The sequence below is a fragment of the Antennarius striatus genome, chromosome 21 (genome assembly GCF_040054535.1).
Source record: "Antennarius striatus isolate MH-2024 chromosome 21, ASM4005453v1, whole genome shotgun sequence".
In the NCBI taxonomy this organism is placed as follows: domain Eukaryota; kingdom Metazoa; phylum Chordata; class Actinopteri; order Lophiiformes; family Antennariidae; genus Antennarius; species Antennarius striatus.
Window position 1 is genome coordinate 15,270,932 of NC_090796.1, and position 22,058 is coordinate 15,292,989.

Sequence of the window (22,058 nt, forward strand, 5' to 3'; positions counted from 1 at the left end):
CTGTTGTCTCTATATTATAAACCTATTTCAAGATAAAACGGATGTTTATGTCACTGAGAATAATTTAAATCAGTCACTAAACACAAACTAACACTACTTATTTTGCACAAAGTTGAGATGACCTGGCTGAAGTCACAGAAAGTCTGTACTTTCTGTGACCAGTGTCCACACACCATTTCCAAATATCACTTTAGATGAAGCCAACAGCAACCTTAGTAAAAGTTATTGATGAAACTTCCAAAAGCAGTCTCCTGAGACAACCCAGGCCTCCTTGTTCCATACCTGGATGGAGAGAGTAACACCCTGTACAAGCCTACGAACCATGAAGTGACCCCGAGATAGCAGATCATCTCTTCATACTGTTAGCCTGGACTGAGCAAGAGCTTATAAACTCAAAGGTGACTGTCTTTGACACCCGATCAAGTCTTGAGCAACTGGCTGTAGCAAAAACCAATGCCAACGAGATGAACACTTCAGACAGGCGACTCTGACTGGACCAAATACAGATAGGAACACTTTGCTCAAGAGTTGGGCTTATTTCAGTCTCTTCATCTGGCTTCACCTCCTAACCAACAACTTAACCGACCACCATAGCTGACCCAATAGGTTCAGACAGACCTGGATCGCTAGTTTGGCTTGGTAAAAAGCATTACTCGCCAAACCTCCCAAATAACTGTGCATACCCCCAGCAGGCTAAAGAATCCAACATGTTGGTTTGACTTGTCTGGCCCACCTCTCCAGTTTAGTAGAAAGAGTTTTAGTTCAGACTTACAATGAAAATTCTGTTGTTTTAGGGAAATGCTATCCCAAAAATGCAATCCTACTGACTAATATACCAACTACAATGCCCAGCAGACCTGCCTCTTTTTCTGAATCTGGATTCAATCTAACTGGGTGTATTCTGGCCTGATACCCATCGTTCCACCAAATGTCATGGAAATCTGTTCAGTAGTTTTTGTGTAATCAAACAAACAGTAAACAGAGAAGCCTCACAACAGATTTAAAGAATAGCTGACTTGGATACGTCACGCGTAGCTGGTCCGGCTCAGCGCCAGTAGACCCCTCCTCTTCCGTTATGCCACCGTGTATCCGCAACGCATTAAAGGAAACCAATCAACGCTGCCGCTCTGCAGTCTATCCCCGGAGAGGTCCAGACCCGACCCCGCCATCTGCTGGCCCATCCAGGTGACAGAAACTTGCAATGGCAGACGACCCAAGTTCCCAGTACAACCAGAAGATACTATGAGAAGATATGACGAGGAGAGCATCACCCGCTTCAGGACTTTGAATGGATTAAAAACATGCCACTTGTTTGAGCGATAGCATGTCCAGGGTCTAGATGACTCTGGCGAGAAAAACGTTCATTTATGGTGGAGAGAGCAGGAGCGGGAGGTGTGAGGTGGAAGGGGATCGTCGGAGGGATGGGGGTGTTCAATGCATCTGAGAGGTGGCTCATTTTCCAGCACCATCTGTTACTGGTTCTGAGAGCTGGAAGCCTCATTTGTGTCGAACACCTCCCACATGCTCCGAGCGGCCACACACCAAACAGCAAGGACTCCATCACTTGTTTCAAGCCACGGCACCATGTGACCCGACGCATCCGTTAACTACTAATCACACCATGTTTGATGATGCTGTTAACCCGCCGTGTGAGAGTTGCCTCCCTCAGGCCCCTCACCAAAGCGATGCTGATAACCCTTGGAGGACAACAACAATGGCGAGGTGGAAGGAGGAAGACGAGAAGGCGGCTGGACCCAACCTGGAGGCTTATCCCCCCTTCTGCGGGAGGACAGAGCGATAGAAGGAGGCCACGCTCCTCCATTTCAATCAGCTGCTGCCGTCTCACATGGCAGCCGAGCATCCGGAGGGGAGGCGCCGCCATGAATCCTAATTGCTCCCTTTTCACCACATTTCGGGGCGTTTCTATGCAAATCTGTCCAGAGAGGTATCTCGTTTATGCAAGGCCAACTGTATGAGCAGAAATGTGAGCAGGAATCTCAGTCAGACAAAAGCCTCGGTGGGGAGACGCCGGCATTATAATTCATTTGGATAAATTATTCATTTTGCACACGGCTCTCCTGAGTGCAGGACAGAGCACCGTTACACACTCGTTGCTAATGTTTTGACATGTATGTATTCCAGTACATCGATGGGCTCTGGCCTCCAGTTAAGATCTATGGCTTTAATAAGAGTGACGAAGATGCAAAATAATGAGATGTCTTGGGGGGGAGGGGGGAGAAGCAGGAAGAAATGATAACATTATTCTTCAGCGTGTGGACGGAAATGTTCCTGAATGTTCAGGCGTCTTTATGAAGAACCAGCGACGCTGTAAAAAAAAAAAAAAGTAGATTTGTAAAACGAATCTTCAATTTGTTCCCAATCACTGTGATCGCCAGCAGGGACCGATGATGAGAGTAGTTTAATATTCATCATTTATTCTTTGCTTCCGCCGCACAATATCAACCTGGGGATCAATAAAAGTCACAACAACCTTTAAACCTGTCACCGGAAAAAAGAAGTATGATTTCATTTACATTAATAACTGCAGCGGTGGTTACACTTTTCTAATTTGTTCTCCGGTCGGACTCGCGAAATAAACAAACATCCTGTTATTTGTTGTTTGAGCCTGCATGAGAAAATTATATCTCAATACATGGATATTTTTATGTTAACAATATTCTTGAAGGAAAATACAAAGATAAGCAGATCTGCAGCGTCTATCCTGAGCTGCTGAGACATACTCAGCAGTCATCAGCCACCACCACCAGACGTTGACTGCTGAGTATGTCTAAGAGGTGTGAAAAAATATTTTTACAGCGACAAAATACTGCTGCAGCAACCAAAAGCTAACTGGTGGCGGCGGCTGATGACTCTGCTGAGTACGTCCAAGTTGCATGAAAAAATCTTTCCACGGCTGCATGTCAAGACTGAAATGCGGTAGATTTTGCTAGATAACTGAGCAACAACCAAAAATTAACTGTATGTCAGGAAATTCTGCCAACCGGGATTTAATCGTTCTGTAAAATCTGATCCGGTTTCACAGATAGTTTGTGAAATGTTGCATGAATGACGCACATCTGTCCTGCTGTCACATAAAGTCACAGTTAAATGGATTTTGAGGCTGTTGATGCTTTAAATGAACAAACACCCCCATCAGCAGCTCATCTTATTACCTCTATTAAACATGAAATACCACTCCTCTATTGAGATGACCAACTCTCTGATAGGTCACCATACAGCTCCCTGCGCTGATCAATACGGGCTGTGAGAGGAATACAATGCAGCCCATTTGGGGGGATGGGGGATCTGTTATGGGGGGGTTGCTCTCTGACACGGGCTCTTATTACAAACCCGTCCGTCACAAATGACTATAATCTATACCGCGCTCCCTAAGGCTCTCCTGGGACGCTCCCCTCATTTAATTTTTCATCTCATCCTCTTTCACTTCATTTCCAGTAGTTCAAACACACTGGATCTAAATACGAGCCGACATGGGAGCCCGCTGTTTTGACAATTTAAATGACTACAGGCAGCGATGCGCTCCCCGGTCGCTCTGCCGCGCGTTGCGCGTCGGCTGATAGCCACCGCGCCGCGCGTCTACCGCGGCCGCGCCCGGCGCTCCTCGTTCCCGCAGCCGCCCGACCCCCACTGAAAGGTCTTTTTTGAGGTGAAATTGAAATGGATTGTGTAGCTCAATATTTTATTGACATCAACTTCACAGAGTGTTGCTACAGTGACACCGGGGATAATCATTTCACCACACATTTCTTCCTCGACGTGTCTCTCTCGCTTTTTCTCTTTCTGCCTTCCTCCGAGCCTTTCCATTCCTGCAGAGAATTAGTTCTGCATAAATTACCCAGTGGAATATTGAATCAGTCTCCAGCCACCAAAGGCGAGTCAGTGCGGCTGATTGCTGAGCGACGCGCACGTCAAGCGTGCGGGCACACACACGGCGAGGAAGAAGAGGGAGAGGAAGAGGAAGAGGGCCTCTGAGCGACGAGCTGACACCATTGCAGAAAATACAGCAAGAGGAGGAGGAGGAGGAGGAAGAGAAGGGGGGAGAAGAGGAAAAGGGGATCAGCCAATCTGGAGATGGAGAGTGAAAGCTGTATTAGCCACCCTTGCTGCAATCTGCTCATTACTTAGTCATTAGTACGGGCATGGTTTTAGAGGGTGTGTGTGTGTGTGGGGTGAAATCAATCGTCATGGGTCAATGTTTTGCAGCCCCACAATGAACCTTGGGTGGCTCTGTAAATAAAGCACAGTAATTACTCGTGTTAATTACACAAAGATGGTGTTATATTGATCCACAAACAGGGTCTGCATAATGTAAATGTTATGATGGTTAACACTGGATGGGGTGGGGGGTGCAAGAGTGGACGGGTATCTACTCTATTAATGTCTGATAGCACAATGCTGGAAACCTCAGGATGACAGTAATGATTATTTACCATCAGTCATCATACAGGTACATTTATTCATTCAAAGTCTGAGTCTGCATCATCTACTGTAAAGGTTTCAACATCCCGTCTCCACCCCTCCCTGTTTCCATATGTGACCCAGAACATGCTGACCCCCTCCCGATTTTATTCGACCAGATCTGGATTATATTTCAGGATTATGATTAAGATCTGGATCAAACCCCCCACAGTGGTGAAACATCACAAGTTGTCCCCGTTTGGGTGCTTTTATTTTGATAGGTCTTTTATTTAGGCTCCCACAGTGAGTTCTAGTTTTTCATGATGTTTGAAAAATATACAAAGAAGTCCCCAAATTTGATAATAATCCAGAATCCAATTATAGATCATCAAATCATCTGCTGACAATGAATGCCTCTATTCCATCACTTCATGAGATGAAAAAAGTCACTTTTAGGGACTCTGTTGGATCCTGGAGACCATTTTTCATTATCTCTCTGCAAATAAATTATTGGACTATGAATTGGAGTCATCTGGAGATTTCTGCAACTAGATTATAATTATCAATAAACCTCTAGAGTGGGTGGGACTGGTAATTTGGTCAGCACACACCCCGAGGGCTTTAATATAAGCACAGGAGCAAAAGAGGATTTGAATTCATCTGAGAGCTTTTTTCTAAATCTGAATAAGCATCGAGCCGGGATGATGACCAAATCCCTGGATCCCCATTCCCAGGAGTTTTGCTCAGATATTCAATTCCTCCTCAAGGAGAAGGACATGTTTGATACAGTTTCTCACTGAGATACTCAAGAGGCAGTTTGAAGGAAGATTGTTGGCAGCATTCCCTCAAGTGTTTTTAATCCTTGTGTTCTTTTTACATATATTTACACAGACAGATACATCTGTATTCTCTAAACTCATATGTCCCCAGATGTGTGGATGTGTTGCCTTCAGGGGCAAATTTATCAAGCACATGCCATGTTGAATTCTTTATCGGAGTGTTAATTAAGGTTTGAGTTGTAGCAGCATTAGCGATCAGACTCAGCCAGGTAATTTTCACTGTCGGTGGACAGAATAATTAATCAGCAAGAGTGTGGAAAGAAATCATCGTCAGGAAATAATCAGCGCTCCCCCGACTAAACAACGTGCGGTATATATAACAGATTTATTCAGTTCCTGCGCCTCCTCGCTGCATTTAAAGCTCGTAGAAATGCTTCTGACTCCATCTAGTGGTAGATTGGTGCAAATAACACTTGGCGTCCCATCCGGTTTGATCATAATTATGAAAGTAGCTTTAAGATATTCAACAAATAAATGAACCGAAATACTAAAGAGAACATTTTACAACTCGTATATACTGTAGTTCTTTGAACCCTAGAAACTTAAAAATAAAAAATAATGAACCGCTAGGTGTCAGCAATCGCGAAAAACCCTTTTCGTTCTGGCTTTCTTGCCGTAGTTGTACATAACATTGTGGCATTCATGAGATCACGTAAAATACAAGATCTCCCAAAATCAGCAAAACCATAGACACGAAAAATTCACTTTACTTCGATGGCTTGTCACAAATGAATAAAAATAACACAAACGGCAATCTTATGCAATTACTAGACATCGCTTATATAATTCCATCAATTTTGTTAGCGCTGTAGTTGGATTAAATAAAGTCGCAAATACCATTTCGATTGCGATTTTAATGTTGTTCATATCATAAAATAATCGGAGATTTATAATTGCAATAGGACGAAGTGATATACAGTCTTTTTCACGCTTCTTCAATCAATTAATCGCATCCCGTTTAGTTTTTGACACTTCTTGAACTATTCTTTCTAAATTACCGAGTCCTTGAATGCAGCATCACTGTCGCTCACGTTGTTATGAACACATAGCGGTGTAGCTAACACTTTCACAACATGAAAGCCTGAACCGACAATCTGTCGCTAATAAATGAACTCTATCCTGATGGAATGAGGAGAGACCATCTGTCTATTTAGTACTGTTGTTACCAATACGCCAAAATGGTGAAGGAGCAGTTCAGAGAGACGGATGTGGCTAAAAAAATGTGAGTGCCATAACTTGACGCCGTTAGCTAGCCGGTTAGCTTGCGACATACAGCAATATAGTATAGCTTTAATGCGTCATTATGAAAAATGATAACTTTAGCTCGACCGTTAGCCTGCTAATTTATGCGTATTTTGAAAAGAAAGCTTCGTTAAACACAACCGTGTAGTTGTTAAGTTAGTTGACGTCATATATACCAGTGTAATAGCCATGCGTACGGCGTGGGGAGCGTGAAGTTAAACTATTTTAAGCACAGTTGTACCTACCCCCAGTAGCTGGTGTGGTCAGACAGTACCGCTCAGGTCTTAGCACGTCACTTTGGCATTAAATTGTGATTTTGTTGTATCTGTGAGAAGGGCATGTATGATGTGTTCACGGCGTCCGTAAATCTGATCATCCCATTCCCAAATTCAAGTTTCTGAAAAACAAAACAAAAACGTGATCATCTTCAAACGTGATATGAATGTCTTGAAAGCTGGTCATATTAATAACCTATCCTGTTCGTATCAATCAAGCACGACTGGCGGTATTAAATTAGACTTTGCCCCTTGGAGCTTATATATTATTCTGCAGCCACTTAAAGCCCCCTCCACCACCTTTATGTGGGGGGGTTTGTTTATTGTTGTGTTCAGTGCTTACACTTATGATAGACTTATGCTATTGGTGTTAATTATTTCCTGGATTTTAGATTGTTGTCTCATTAGGTCATGTCAGCATGAGATTCATAGAGAATTCCAAAACTGTCTTGAACGCATCATAAATGGCATCCTGTGTTTCATAAAGTCCAACAGGTGTTCAGATTGTTTTGTAGTTTGTGATGTGTTCTATTTGATGAATAATTGTTCTGTCTGTTCTTTTTTTTTTCTTTTTCTTTTTTCTAACAGAAGCCACATCTGCTTTGGGATGAAATCTGCTGAGCAGATGCGTCAGCAGGCCCACATCCAGGTGGTCAGTAAGAACCTGTACAGCCAGGATACCAAACACTCACCGCTGTCCTATGGAGTGTTGGACCACCGCATGGTAATCTACACACACACACACACACACACACACACACACACACACACACACACACACACACACACACACACACACACGTTACTCTAGCAGGCCCAGGTGTGTTTTTATTGCAGGGATCACAGTTGGACGTTCTAAAGGTACTCTTGTGTTTCCTACAGGGCACCAGTGAGAAGGACAGGCCCTGTTTGACCTGTGGGAAGAACCTGGCAGATTGTTTGGGACATTACGGATACTTGGATCTGGAGCTACCATGTTTTCATGTCGGCTATTTTAAAGCCATCATCGGGATCTTACAGGCAAGTGTGCAGCGTAATGCATCAATAAATAGTTAACGTTGACTAAGAAATCCTGCTGAGACGTGTTGTATTGAAAGGCTGGATAGAAAAAGTAGGATAGTGGGTGTATATGTATATATACACCTATATATCTGTTTCATGTTAAATTGGAGACTTCGATGCTGAATACAGCATGCAGTAAACCCATTTGTCCTGTAGGTGTCACCAGAGGATGAAAGACAGAACTGATTTGAAGTCTTTTGAGTTTCATGTCAAGGTTTCAGTCAAAGTCAGTCATTTTCCAACCCGCTTAATCCGCTAACGCAGGTCGCGGGGTAGCCAGTGCCTATCCTGGCAGTCTCAGGGCGTGAGGCGGGGGACACTCCGGGCACGACGCCAGTGTACCGCGGAGCCACATAGAAACAAAAAACCACTCACACACACACTCACTCCTATGGTCAATTTTGGGACCAGCCAATTAACCTGAAGCGCATGCTTTTGGAGGTGGGAGGAAGCCGGAGAACCCGGAGAGAACCCACGCAGACACGGGGAGAGCATGCGAACTCCGCACAGAGCGGGACTCGAACCCGGGTCCGCTGTGTTGTGAGGCAGCAGCGCTAACCACTGCGCCACCGTGCCGCCCCTTTCAGTCAAAGTATAAAGTATAAAAAAATTCCTAAACGTTCAGCAGTGATATGATCTTTAAATGATAGTGCATCTGTGTGAGGGATGGATTCAGCTCCTTCATCCTAACGTGGCGTCTTATCATGCCTCCAGATGATCTGCAAGACTTGCGCCAGCATAATGCTGAGCAAAGAGGAGAAGCTGCAGTTCATGGATCACCTGAAAAGACCCAACCTGGCCTACCTCCAGAAACGAGGTCTGAAGAAGAAGATCTCCGACAAGTGCCGCAAAAGGAACATCTGCCTGAACTGTTCCTCGTTCAACGGTGAAAAAGATACTATTATTTTCTGACGTTTGATTTCTCTTCAAACATCTAGATGTTAAATGTTTACGTTTGTCTTTCACGCTTCAGGGACGGTGAAGAAATGCGGCTTGCTTAAGATCATCCACGAGAAGTATAAAACAACCAAGAAGGTGGTGGATCCTTTCGTGTCAGAGTTCATCCAGTCCTTTGACACGGCCATTGAGCACAACAAACTGATGGAGCCTCTGCTGTCCAGAGCTCAGGTGTGCTTTAAATCCGAAGCTCTGAACAGATCCATCAATCTCACACCATCTTACGTCTTTCTCTTCTTTCCTTTGCCTTTCTAGGAAAACCTGAACCCTCTGGTGGTGCTGAATATGTTCCGGAGAATTCCCCAGGAAGACATTCCCCTGCTGCTGATGAACCCGGAGGCGGGTAAACCCGCAGACCTCATCCTCACCCGCCTCCTGGTGCCTCCTCTCTGCATACGACCCTCCGTCGTCAGCGACCTCAAGTCGGGCACCAACGAGGACGACCTCACCATGAAGCTCACCGAGATCATCTTCCTCAACGATGTCATCAAGAAGGTCGGTGCCACTCAACCTCCTACTTGCAGAGAGTTGTTCCAGCCCCGCCTTACCGGACTCGTTTCCCTTTCAGCATCGAATGACGGGAGCCAAGACGCAGATGATCATGGAGGACTGGGACTTCCTCCAGCTGCAGTGCGCTCTCTACATCAACAGCGAGCTCTCCGGCATCCCACTCAACATGGCCCCCAAGAAATGGACCAGAGGCTTCGTGCAGAGGCTGAAGGGAAAACAAGGTTTCCAACAGGACGACTAATTATGCACGTATCTGTCAGATCCATCTGCTGCTGTCAGTCTCACTTACAGGATGATTTATTCACTGTCAAATTTCAGGTCGGTTCCGAGGAAACCTCTCCGGAAAAAGAGTCGACTTCTCCGGTAGAACTGTTATTTCTCCCGACCCGAACCTGAGGATCGACGAGGTCGCCGTCCCGGTGCACGTGGCTAAAATCCTGACGTACCCAGAGAGGGTGAGCGTCGTTCTGTGGTCACAGTAAATAAACTGAACCACCACTTCATGCCTGTTTTCTAAATTCTTTAAAAAGGTGAACAAAGCCAATCTGGAGCTGATGAGGAAACTGGTCCGAAACGGGCCTGAAGTTCACCCCGGAGCCAACTTCATCCAGAACCGACACACGCAGATGAAGAGGTGAGGACCGCTCGACGTGAAACCTCCGTGACCCGACGCAGGCCGACGCCTAAAAGCGACTCGTTTTTTATTCCGGCAGGTTTTTAAAATACGGAAACCGTGACAAGATCGCTCAGGAGCTGAGGTTTGGAGACGTGGTGGAAAGACACCTGATCGACGGAGACATCGTCCTCTTCAACCGACAGCCGTCGTTGCACAAGCTCAGCATCATGGCCCACATCGTGAGTTTGTCAGGTCCACAAAGAGGACCCACAACCTAATTCAAGAAAGTTCTGTGTTCACATGAGCGGTCAGAGGGCGCCTCCTCGTCTCCAAACAGCTTCACGTTCTATCGATCCTCTAAAGAATCTTTCCACAGTCTACTTGAATAAAATTAATCCAAAGATTGAAGTAATGAGAGATATAGAGGAGACAAGATAAGCTTAATGTGTGTGTGATGATGAGTCAAACACCAGCAGACGTCGTCTGGCTTTAATATACATCATCACACTTTTTCATTATTTGCAGTTAAAGGTTTAAATTCCCTTAACAACTTCTTTTCTACTGAAGGACAGCCGTCATTTCAGACTGGATAGAGATAAAAGATAAAACCGATGCTGTCCTCCGTCCCAGCCGACTGAATGTCTTTCCTTTTGTCTGGCAGGCCAAAGTCAAACCTCACCGTACGTTTCGCTTCAATGAGTGCGTTTGCACCCCGTACAACGCCGATTTCGACGGCGACGAAATGAACCTTCACCTTCCTCAGACAGAGGAAGCAAAAGCCGAGGCCCTGGTGCTGATGGGGGTGTGTATCGTGGCGACATACAGCCTTTAAACGCATCAACTTTTCAGGAATTAATTGGTGCGATTTGACGGAAATCTTTCCTTTCAGACCAAAGCAAATCTTGTCACTCCCAGAAACGGCGAACCTCTGATTGCTGCTATTCAGGACTTCCTCACAGGTTGGTGCTGCGTTTTCTTAGATTAAAGCTAAAACCCCTGGAATCGTTCTATAATGACGTTGGAGCCCTTCTACCGTCTCTGAGTTGTCTGTATTTTTCTCCTCTTCACAGGAGCCTACCTCCTGACGCTGAAGGACACCTTCTTCGACAGATCAAAAGCCTGTCAGATAGTGGCGTCAATCCTTGTGGGCAAAGATGAGAAAATCAGGGTCTCCCTCCCCCGGCCGGCTATAATGAAGGTGCGTCTCCCTTTGTTAGCTCGTCACGTGAGTGTTTGTGAGCTGCTGCTGACACTCTGCTGGTTCTCTCAGCCCATTGCTCTCTGGACGGGCAAACAGATCTTCAGCGTCATTCTGAAGCCGAGTAGGGAATGTCCGGTCAAGGCCAACCTGAGGACCAAGGGCAAGCAGTACTGCGGCAAAGGAGAGGATCTCTGTCACAACGACTCCTGTGAGTTTCTAAAAACACACCGTCCATCCACCGGGCGCCATTTCTGATTGGGTTTGGAGATGAGACGCGATAGCCGGATGATGGGATTGGAATCAATGCCCGGACGCTAACTAGAGAGCACTCAAGAAAGTCAGGAAATCAATCAGGAAATCAGCAAAGCCACAACAGAGACGTTCAGTTTGATTGTTGACCAAAGAGGCGACGCGTGAGGGCGAATCGTTCCCACGTCAGAAGTAGCAGAACGATTAAGAAAATGGCCAACATGAGCAGTCAGTTTACAGCTGCTAAGCTAGTAGCAGCTCAGACACATAAGTTTCTTCAAAAGGGCCTTTCAGGCTCAAACAGGTAAATGACTGTGAAGGAACACGGTGCTAAGTGTAATGAATAATATTTTTTCTACTTCCGTGATTCTCTTTCATTTCCAGACTTAACCAAAAGCAAATAAGTTTTTCATTTCTCAGAGGTAAGAACATATTCTCACATAAATTGTCTGAAATGCTGTCTGGCTTGGACACCTGCTGTGTGTCGGCGCCGGAACGAGTTCTCGTCCTCGGGTTTATTTGTTAAATTGCAAAGAAATATCAAATGTGCTCTTCCTAGAATGAAAAATCATCCGTCATCACAATCTGATCATATCTCTAACTCAGACGACCTGTAGCAGGAGGAAATGAGAGTTTACCTTAGACACCCCTCCACACCAACCCTCCTCTTCTCCAATCTGCCACCTAATGATGTCACTTCCTGTCTCATTCCCAGTCGTGGTGATCCACAACAGCGAGCTGATGTGTGGCAGCATGGATAAGGGCACCTTGGGATCCGGCTCCAAGAACAACATCTTCTACATCCTGCTGAGAGACTGGGGGCAGCTGGAAGCCGCAAATGCCATGTCTCGCCTGGCGCGACTGGCCCCCGTCTACCTCTGTAGGGGCCCCCCAAGTGTTTTGATTGCCGTCAATCAACAAAAACTAACCTTTTAAGAGGATGGGGTAATCTGTCTCAGCAGTGATTCTGTGTTGTTGTTTTTTTAACCCTCAGCCAATCGCGGCTTCTCTATCGGCATCGGCGACGTGACACCGGGCCAGGGTCTCCTGAAGGCCAAGCAGGACCTGCTGGATGACGGCTACGGGAAGTGTGACGAATATATCGAAGCTCTGCAGACGGGGAAGTTGCAGCAGCAGCCCGGCTGCACGGCGGAGGAGACTCTGGAGGTAGGAGAAACAGCATAACCGGGCCGTGAACCCACATCCTGCCTATCACCAGGTTCCTGGTTTTATCAGACGAGTTTAAACTCCTTTAATAATGCAGCCGTGAGCGACCGTCTGACCTCCGGTTAAAGATTCCAAAGACTCTATTAGATAAAGAGCTGATAAAGATCTTCAAATCAGTCATCGGCTTTCCATCCTGCAGATGAGCAGAGCTGTGCTGCTGGGATCTGTCCAAATAACGGCAGACAGAAAAGAGAAAACTGGCCGATGTTTTAGGTTTGAACTGATCTGACACTTGAAATGTTCTCTAAAGCATCTTCAGAGACGACTTCTCCACTCCTGGCTTTTTATTTTAAGATGTTTCCCGACCCTTAACTCATTGGCTGCCAGCGTTTTGTGCCCACTGATCTCCTTGGGTGGACTTTCTCCAATGCTTTTGGGCTTTTATTGGTGTTTTCCAATCCCAAGATGCTTTGCTCAGAGCCACGTCGTGTTGGCTGGCGGATTGAGCGTTGACACGCGCAAAGTTTGTGGCATCGTAAGCCACCGCAACTTCTCCGTCTCCCTCTGATTCTCCATCCTCTGTTTCGTAACTGGATCAGTCGTCATGACGATCAATTTTGCGATTAGAAGCCGGATTTTCAGTGGCGAGCTCCGCCCACCATCCCCCAGTCCCCTCCTGTTGAAAACCATCAGACTCATCTTCAAAGCGAGGACTCCAGCTTTCTGAACTGAGTGTAGTTTAAACTCACAGACTACACTCAGTAAAATATAGATGTTTCTGTAGCTGAAACATAAAATACAGGACAGAGGTTGGGTCGATGAGACGCAGCAGAAATAAAGCCCTCGGTAGAAAGTAGTACTTAGAAATAAAAGCCCTGTTCTTGTAGAGTCCTGATGTTGTTGCGCTTTGAATACGTGTTTATAGTGAAAAGCACTAAAGGGGCCAAAGTGAAAGCACATTCTCCCATTTGTGCCCTCCTAATGTGTTTCATAATATTATCTCTACAATCAGAACTTCCAAATGCATCGGATTTGTGCTGCTGAAGACTCTATTAAGCCTTCAGCAGACGGCGACTCATCCTGTTCTGTCCTCAACAGGCCCTCATCCTGAGAGAGCTGTCCGTCATCAGGGACCGAGCCGGCAGCGCCTGTCTCAGGGAGCTGGACAAGAGCAACAGCCCCCTGATCATGGCCCTCTGCGGTTCCAAAGGTAAGGCGGCCCCAAATCCACCCGAGCTGCTGTGGCAGGAGGCGAGCGGCGCCGTCAGGAGGGGACGGCATTCATTTGGAGGGCCGGGCAGAATGGATGAGCTCCATCAGGATCGCTGCTGGCGAGCGGCGGAGGGCGGACGACGCTCATGAAGGGATGGGCGGTTAAACCGGGACAGAGTTCACTTCAGGACCACTTAGAACTTTAATGAATGGTTGTTAGTTTCTCATTTTGTCCCTGATGTAAAAACAATGATTGCACAAATCACCTTATCAGTAATTAAAATGATTATTTTCTGATATTTTGTCACAACTCCTCCACGCTGTAACAGTGTGTGTCTGAATCCCCAAACGGTGGTCGGACGGAGGCTGAACTCTGGTCCCGTTTGCGTTGTTTACCTCACGTCACCTTCTCATTGGCCGGCTCTCTTTGTCCAGGGTCCTTCATTAACATCTCTCAGATGATTGCCTGTGTGGGCCAGCAGGCCATTAGCGGCTCTCGAGTGCCCGACGGCTTCGAGAATCGATCCCTCCCTCATTTTGAGAAGCACTCCAAGGTAAGAAGCAAATTGTCCTTTTTAATTAATCTCATGTTTTTTCCTCATGGCGTCAACAGTAGTATATTTGATTATTAGTTGTTTGGCTGTGAGGTAACGCTGAATCAGTGTCTCCTGAGTTTGTTTTATTTTTTTTAATGAAAATGCTCGTGGAATTTAAGCGATTATTTAGTGAATTATTATATAGATCTCTAGGTTCTGCCTCCATTCAGGGAACACAACCAGAGGGATGTGAACTATTCCGTCTGACTCTGAATACTCAGATCCCGATTCATTTCCCCACAGCTTCCTGCTGCGAAAGGCTTTGTGGCCGACAGCTTTTATTCCGGCCTGACCCCCACCGAGTTCTTCTTCCACACCATGGCCGGGCGGGAGGGTCTGGTGGACACCGCTGTGAAAACCGCGGAAACCGGATACATGCAGGTAAACGGCCCCTGTTGCCATGCCAACCTATCGTGCATGTGGCGATCGGATGAGATGAGATAAAAACGGAAGTAAATTCGTGCTCGGTGGGTTTACACAACGCCGAGCGTGATCCTGCACACAGGAGCAGCTCGGATGAGGAGGCATCCATGTGATGAGGGGATGAAGGGCGTCCTCCTCCATGATGGCCTGTGGAGCAGGCCAACTCTTTACTTTCAGGTTGTGTGGGTTGTTTGTTCCATCCAATAAATATGTCCAATCCTCGGGGCCCACAAATAATAAACTTGGCGGTACATTTTAATACAGTTCGCACTCAAATCTGTCAAAAATAATTGGAAGTTTTGCACCGAGTGAAGAGGAGGGACGTCCAGCACCTCCTCACGTCCTCTGGATTTTTTTTTGCACCTCCTTCACCCCCTTGTTTGCATCGGTTAGCACTGGTGCTAGTTAGCATGTGACCTCCAGTGCACAAGTCTTCTTCTTGACATGACTCGTTGCCTCCCGTCCTTGTCGTGCATCCCATCATCCCATTAACGTCACGTTTCCCTTCCCGAACAGAGGCGTCTGGTCAAGTCCCTGGAGGATCTGTGCTCCCAGTACGACCTGACGGTACGCAACTCCACCGGCGACATCATCCAGTTCATTTACGGCGGCGACGGTCTGGACCCCGCCGCCATGGAGGGGAAGGATGAGCCGCTGGAGTTCAAGAGAGTCCTGGACAACATCCGGGTGAGTTGGATCCAGAGAAATACATTTAAAATCAAGCAAATTTAAATTACACATGTCCTTTAGACTAAATGTACAGTCTTTACAAAACAGTTTTTACATCAGCACATCAGACGACAGGGAACAGCTTAAATATTCCTCCCGGCAGCTCATTCTAAACCCACGCTGCTTGAACATCAAGTGAAAATCTGTTTCTCTTTTTTTTTCCTTTGGAGAGAATTACTCCATTTGGATGTTGAGTGTTTTTCACCAGTAGCTTAAAGTGAATTATCCCGTCTGTGTTGAGGAAGGCGCTCGGGGTTTTAAGCAATGCACCTCCAGTTCTTCTCATCTGTCTTTTGTTGTTGCTTTCAAGCCCGCAGAAAAACTCCCATTTCCCGTTTGATAGGTTTTTCCCCCAGCAGTGAGCATAAATACAGTTTTCACATCAATCAGTCCAAACATGAAGTGGTGCATTATGGTACTGAGGGATTTTTGTCTTATTTATTTTTTCATGTTTCTATGGTTCCTTCTGCCAGATAGATTGTCTGATGATTGTTTTCCGGAGAAAAGAAACAGATTAGTTTGGTGTTCTTGCAACTGAAATTGTTTCATTTATCAAATATTATTACTATTATTATTTTTGAAAATAGAACTTCTCTTTCATACATCTTCTTTCTTCTCGTCCTCATCTCGAAGCTGTTATCTATCTTTGTCAGCAGGGTACACATGAAGTCATCTCAGAAACTCAATTTGTCCTCTGGATTTTTTTCATCAGCTGTAATTTGGTGTAACATTACTTTTATTTGTGGGTCAAAAAAAAACAAGCCTGTTTGCTAATCAATCTCAGATCAGAACCAGACAGACGTATGGACGGTTTTCTGTGACTTTTCATTGTAACGTGATGAAAACAAACCACCTGCGTTATTAATAGCACAGCGCTGATTGATGAGCAGATGGAGCGTCTCTGTGGGAATAATCCTCCACTCCGTTGGAGCAGAGTTCTCTGTTAATGAAGTCTTTGATGTGTTGCGTTCAGGAACCAGGCAGGATCGCAGTCAAACAGCCGGACCTGTCTAAACGTCGAGCGTCAGAATGAATGAGATCCGTTCTGTAGTTTTGTGCCGAGGTTCCTTCAGATCCGACCGCGGGGAACGATTAACCGCTGACTGATCAGTGAGTGTGAGGCGTGTCTGCAGCGGTGCTAATCTCCTGACTCCTCCTCGTCTCCCTCTAGGCGGTCCACACCTGTCCGGACGAGCCCGCCCTCAGTCAGAACGAGCTGGTCCTCGCCGCGGACGCCATCATGAAGCGGACCGACTTCCTGTGCTGCAGAGACAGCTTCTTGGAGGTGACATCAGAACCGCTGGGGCAAACAATCCTGCAGAGCCTTAAGCTCCTCACTTTTCCATTTTATGATCTCTAAAAAGCTGCTAAAATACATTTCTGATCGCTTCTTGATGCGTAATAATTTCTAGAGCTCTGACAAGTTTCTTTATGTAGTTAAAGTGAAGCCAGATGGATGTTCAGAAGGCATTTAAGTGCCAGTAATGATCTGATTTGTCTGGTGCTGTTAGCTTCCTGCTAAAAGTTCATCTCAACTCAGCTGTAATGTTCAGCTTATGACTCACATTATTCTATTAGATTCAAGGTGAAAGAATCTCATTAACGACGTGGAGGAAATCATTCCACCTCCCGTTGTCATGGTGCGTCGCTGCTGAATACCACATCCATCAGCTAACACCATGACAACACCCACCTGTGGATGTAAGGAGTAATTAGTGTTCTATAGTGAGAGAATTAAGTGTGAATACTCAAGAAGGCCTTTGTCAAACTTCCGAAGAGCTGCAAACGCGCTGTTCATCACTCTGGAAGTAATGCGTAATCCTTTGCTCCCTCTGAAGGAGTTAACCGACACCGGCTCAGAGAAGTACCTGGAGGTATGGGCGACAGCATGCCGCTTGTGGTTGAGTTGATCTGGTGTGTGTCAGCGACGGCGTTCGGTTTGAAAGCTGTGACTCGCCCCTCTTTTAACACTCCTACTTGTGTCTTTTTTTTTTCTCGCTCGGCCTGATGCCACCAGGAGAAACAAAAGCAGCTGCATGAGATGCTAACCGCGTCAGACATCGTCCAAGTTTCGTCTCTGGAAGTCGTTTAACTCTCCTCGCTTTTTCCCCGCAGGAGATAAAGAAGTTCATGAAAGGTTTCTCCGAGAAGATCAAGAAGACAAGAGACAAGTACGGCATCAACGACAATGGCACCACCGAGGTAGAGCGATTAGCACGCGGCGACATCCCCCTGCTCCTCCCACGCCACGCATATCCAGATCTTAATCGTTCGTTTTTCTGCTTCGCTTTGCAGCCAAAAGTTTTGTATCAGCTGGACCGCATCACCCCCACCCAGCTGGAGAAGTTCCTCGGGACCTGCAGAGACAAGTACATGAGGTACAGGATGGTCGGTGTAAACGCACACGGAGGGATGCTCGATTTTCCTTTTCATCCTTCCACCTTTGTTCGGTTAAATTCATCACCTAAAGCTTTTACGAAACACTTTTTTTGTTAAATTTCAATCGAGGCACATGAAGCGAAACCGCAGAAGGTCATCCTTTCATAGCCCGTTATGTGTGGAGGGGCTGTGAAAGGACGACCTTCTGCGGTATAGATTCTGACCTCAGTGTGAGGTAAGATCCTGTGGTCCCTTTCAGAAAGTTGCTCCAGAGTTTGCAGCAACATCAGCTTCCGCAACTGACGTTGGTCTGCTGATGGTCTAAAACCCCATATAACCCCTCACACACACGCACACACACACCACCGCCTGACATTCCCTGAAGTAGATTTATTAATGGTGTTTTCTAGTTGAGATGCTGTAGTGTTGAAGAAAGATAGTTCACACCTGGAAAACTCAAGGTGTGATGTTCCTGCTCTGCCTCGTTCGATCTCAAACTTTAAATTAGCTTATTTTTAAGTCGCTGGTTTTAATCAGCGCCCTCTTGTGTTTAATCCTCCAGAGCTCAGATGGAGCCGGGCTCGGCGGTCGGAGCGCTGTGCGCCCAGAGCATCGGCGAACCCGGCACTCAGATGACCCTGAAAACCTTCCACTTCGCCGGCGTGGCGTCCATGAACATCACGCTGGGGGTGCCTCGTATTAAGGAGATCATCAACGCCTCCAAGAACATCAGGTAAGACAGGTTTCAGCCAGAGAAGCCGTTACATCCTTCAGAAACGACCTCTGGCTTTTTATGTGGGTCAGTAGAAGAGGCTTTTCAGGACGGAGGAACAGAAGAAAAGTTCGTCTGTGACATTTACTCCCAGACTTCACTTCTTTTTGCTGGCTTTTGCAGCAGAAAGCTGAGGCACAATTGAAAGGTTTTGCAACACAATCGCTAATAGGAAGCTCGGGCATTTTTGTGTGCCACAGTGAGGAATTTGAACAATCCATTTAACCCCTCCCTCCCTCCTCCCAGCACCCCGATCATCACTGCTCGCCTAGACGTGGAAGACGACGCCGACTTCTCCCGACTGGTGAAAGGAAGGATCGAGAAAACGCTGCTAGGAGAGGTACTGATAACCTCTTATCAGTAAAACAATAACAGCCCTTTGAAAGGATTGCATCAGAACAGGCTTTGAGTGACGATGCGTTCAAGCGCAGCGGGAATAAAGCCACACTTTCATCCTCTGCAGATCTCTGAGTACATAGAAGAGGTTTTTCTACCAGACGACTGTTTCATTTTGGTGAAGCTGTCGCTGGAGAGGATACGGCTGCTGCGACTGGAGGTAAGGATGGATGGATGGATGGATGGATGGATGGATGAAGGATGGTTTTTAGTCAACCTCCGAGCAGAGTGAAGATATTCGCATTGTACTGATGAATACGACGACTGACGATGTACAGTAGAGGTATTTCTCCCACAAAAAGTTTCTTATCAGGCCTAAAAGGGAGAAGAATAAATCATGGATCCGTTGTCTAGAAGTTTTTTTTTCCCGGGGTGGGGGGTGTTGTGCCAATCGCTTGACTTCCTGTTGTTTTCCAGGTGAATGCAGAAACGGTGCGTTACTCCATCTGCATGTCCAAACTACGCGTCAAACCGGGAGACGTGGCAGTGCACGGCGAGGCGGTGGTCTGCGTGTCGCCGCGAGAAAACAGCAAGAGCTCCATGTACTACGTGCTGCAGTCGCTGAAGGAGGAGCTTCCTAAGGTGGGGAGGCGGCTTGTCTCACACACACCTAGGCTTTATATAAAACACACATTTAACTTATGTGAATGCAGGTCTGCTGAATCCAGACGTTCATCATCGCAGCTGGAATTGATAGCAACGCAACGCCAGCTGGGATGATGGGGGTTTAGAATAGTTTCCCACAGTCTGGGGAATCGATCCACAGGAGGATCGTGTGTGTGTGTGTGGACGCAGGTCGGGTGGGTATGAGGCGTGCGTGATCGTTCTTCGGTCCATTAATTCTCAGCGCGCTTGTGGAGAAACGAGGCTGTCAAACGCTCCGCCGGAGCCGAAACGGAGACGCCGGAATCAATAAAGCACAGCGATGCCGAGTCTCCTCACAGCATGAGATCATTTGACCTCTGCAAGGTCAATGACCTTGCAGAGGTCATTGACGCTTTCCGCGTTTTTTGTGTTTCAAGAGGTGAAGCGACATTAAACACCGTCCACAAAAACCACAGTGAAGATTTTCCTTCTAACGTGTCCACTTCATTAAAATAAACTTTACAGGGGTTTTTTTCTCCACTTGTTCGTTCAGGTGGTGGTTCAAGGTATCCCCGAGGTCGCCCGCGCCGTCATTCACATCGACGAACAGAGCGGCAGGAACATGTACAAGCTACTGGTGGAGGGAGACAACCTGAGGGGCGTCATGGCAACGCACGGCGTAAACGGAAGCAGGACGACGTCCAACAACACATATGAGGTGGGAATCTCGGGCAGGTTGACTGGAGCATCCGGTTCTGCCGGTGTTACTCAATGCAGATAAACAGTGTCGATGTCATCATGTGGCGATGATGTCAATCGGCTGCAGCACAATCGACTTGCACCTGTCTGTTTCTCAGCAAGGCGGCGAACACATGCAAAATTAATGATTTCATAACGGGTCACAACCATCCGGCAGATAGATCCTCTTCCTCCTGAGGGCGGATTTGATTCGAAAGGCAGCATTTGAATGTGTCGGCGAAGGTTTTCTGAATTTTATTAGCATTTTAAAGCGAGATCTTTTATTTTTAAGTTCTCAAATTAAAGAACTTTGGCATAAAATCGCTGCAGAAAGGAATCAACTGTCCCCCACACCTCTCGCCCTTTAGTCTGCTGGGATTGGCTCCAGCAAACCCTGTCAGCCATGAAAGTCGGAGAAGCGGCGAAGAAGATGAATAAATGAATGAATGAATGATGAAGCGATGTGAATTTGAGATCTCAAGTCTTCGGAGCGCTGAGGTTGAATTTTCTCCCAGCGATTGCGTCCTGACCGGGTCTGTGCTCTGCAGGTGGAGAGGACTCTGGGTATCGAGGCGGCGCGGTCCACCATCATCAACGAGATCCAGTACACCATGGTGAACCACGGGATGAGCATCGACCGGCGTCACGTCATGCTTCTGGCGGACCTCATGGCCTACAAGGTGCCACCAGCGGACCTTAATGCGTCTAGGTCAGAGGTCATTTCATCACCGTGGTAACCATCTTGTCTCCATGCAGGGGGAGATTCTGGGGATCACCAGGTTCGGTTTAGCTAAAATGAAGGAGAGCGTCCTCATGCTGGCGTCCTTCGAGAGGACGGCCGATCATCTCTTCGACGCCGCCTACTTCGGACAGAAAGACTCCGTCTGTGGTAAGAAACGCGTCTGGAATCAAACGGCTTCATTCTCCCGATCGATCGGTTCTCAACGTTCCCGTCGTTCCCGTTCCAGGTGTGTCCGAGTGCATCATCATGGGGATTCCTATGAATATCGGAACGGGACTGTTTAAGCTCCTCCACAAAGCTGACAGGAACCCCTCCCCGGTGAAACGGCCCCTCCTCTTTGATTCTGCTGACTTCCACATCCCTCTGATCACGTAGCACCGACAGACAGTCAGCGTTGGGAGGATTTTTCCGAGGCTGCTGTCGGCAGGCAAGAATAAAATCATGGAATACAGATAAACCTGTCGGCGTGGGACGTTTACTTCAGTGGGTCCAACAGAAAACAGGAATTTATTCTTTATTTGAGCTGCAGAGACCAAGAGATGAACGTGTTTAGTTTGATGGGCAGGTTTGGTTGCATTGAAGTGAAAGAAGTTGTGGAAAATATTTTTATTAAGTTTGAATTTATTCTAAACTGTGAGAAAAAAAACAAACTTTTCTCACTTTCCTGTTTGTTTCCTTGGTTACTAAAATCTCTACCACGGAGGAATAAAAGTACCTCTTAGTCAACTTTTGTATGATATTGAATTAGAGTTTAAACATCGCAACTTTGAGTCACAAGGATTTTTTTTATATTCACACTGTGAACCCAGCTATTCTTTAAGAATATCCATCCATCCTGTGCAAAACATTTTCATATTATGTATGAATTATGATTAAATAAAAGACCCAGAAATCTTTTTGTCTGATTGGAATTTAAAGGAACATTTCACGCATTTAAAAATCAGTAATC

General features: G+C 46.4%; 1 protein-coding gene across 1 annotated transcript; it reads left to right on the forward strand.

Annotated features, from left to right (window-relative positions):
* The first annotated feature begins 6,295 nt into the window (after positions 1–6,295).
* On the forward strand, positions 6,296–22,004 carry polr3a (polymerase (RNA) III (DNA directed) polypeptide A). The gene is made up of 31 exons (XM_068306095.1): positions 6,296–6,480; positions 7,364–7,499; positions 7,658–7,795; positions 8,552–8,723; positions 8,811–8,965; positions 9,050–9,289; positions 9,363–9,525; positions 9,623–9,759; positions 9,835–9,938; positions 10,018–10,159; positions 10,582–10,722; positions 10,810–10,879; positions 10,991–11,118; positions 11,191–11,329; positions 12,086–12,250; positions 12,365–12,537; positions 13,636–13,747; positions 14,185–14,303; positions 14,589–14,726; positions 15,285–15,455; positions 16,669–16,782; positions 17,613–17,699; positions 17,793–17,875; positions 18,439–18,609; positions 18,895–18,988; positions 19,112–19,204; positions 19,462–19,626; positions 20,183–20,347; positions 20,916–21,047; positions 21,124–21,256; positions 21,336–22,004. The coding sequence occupies exons 1-31, from the start codon at positions 6,437–6,439 to the stop codon at positions 21,482–21,484; spliced, it is 4,173 nt and encodes a 1,390-aa protein (XP_068162196.1). The 5' UTR covers positions 6,296–6,436; the 3' UTR covers positions 21,485–22,004.
* Positions 22,005–22,058: the final 54 nt, after the last annotated feature.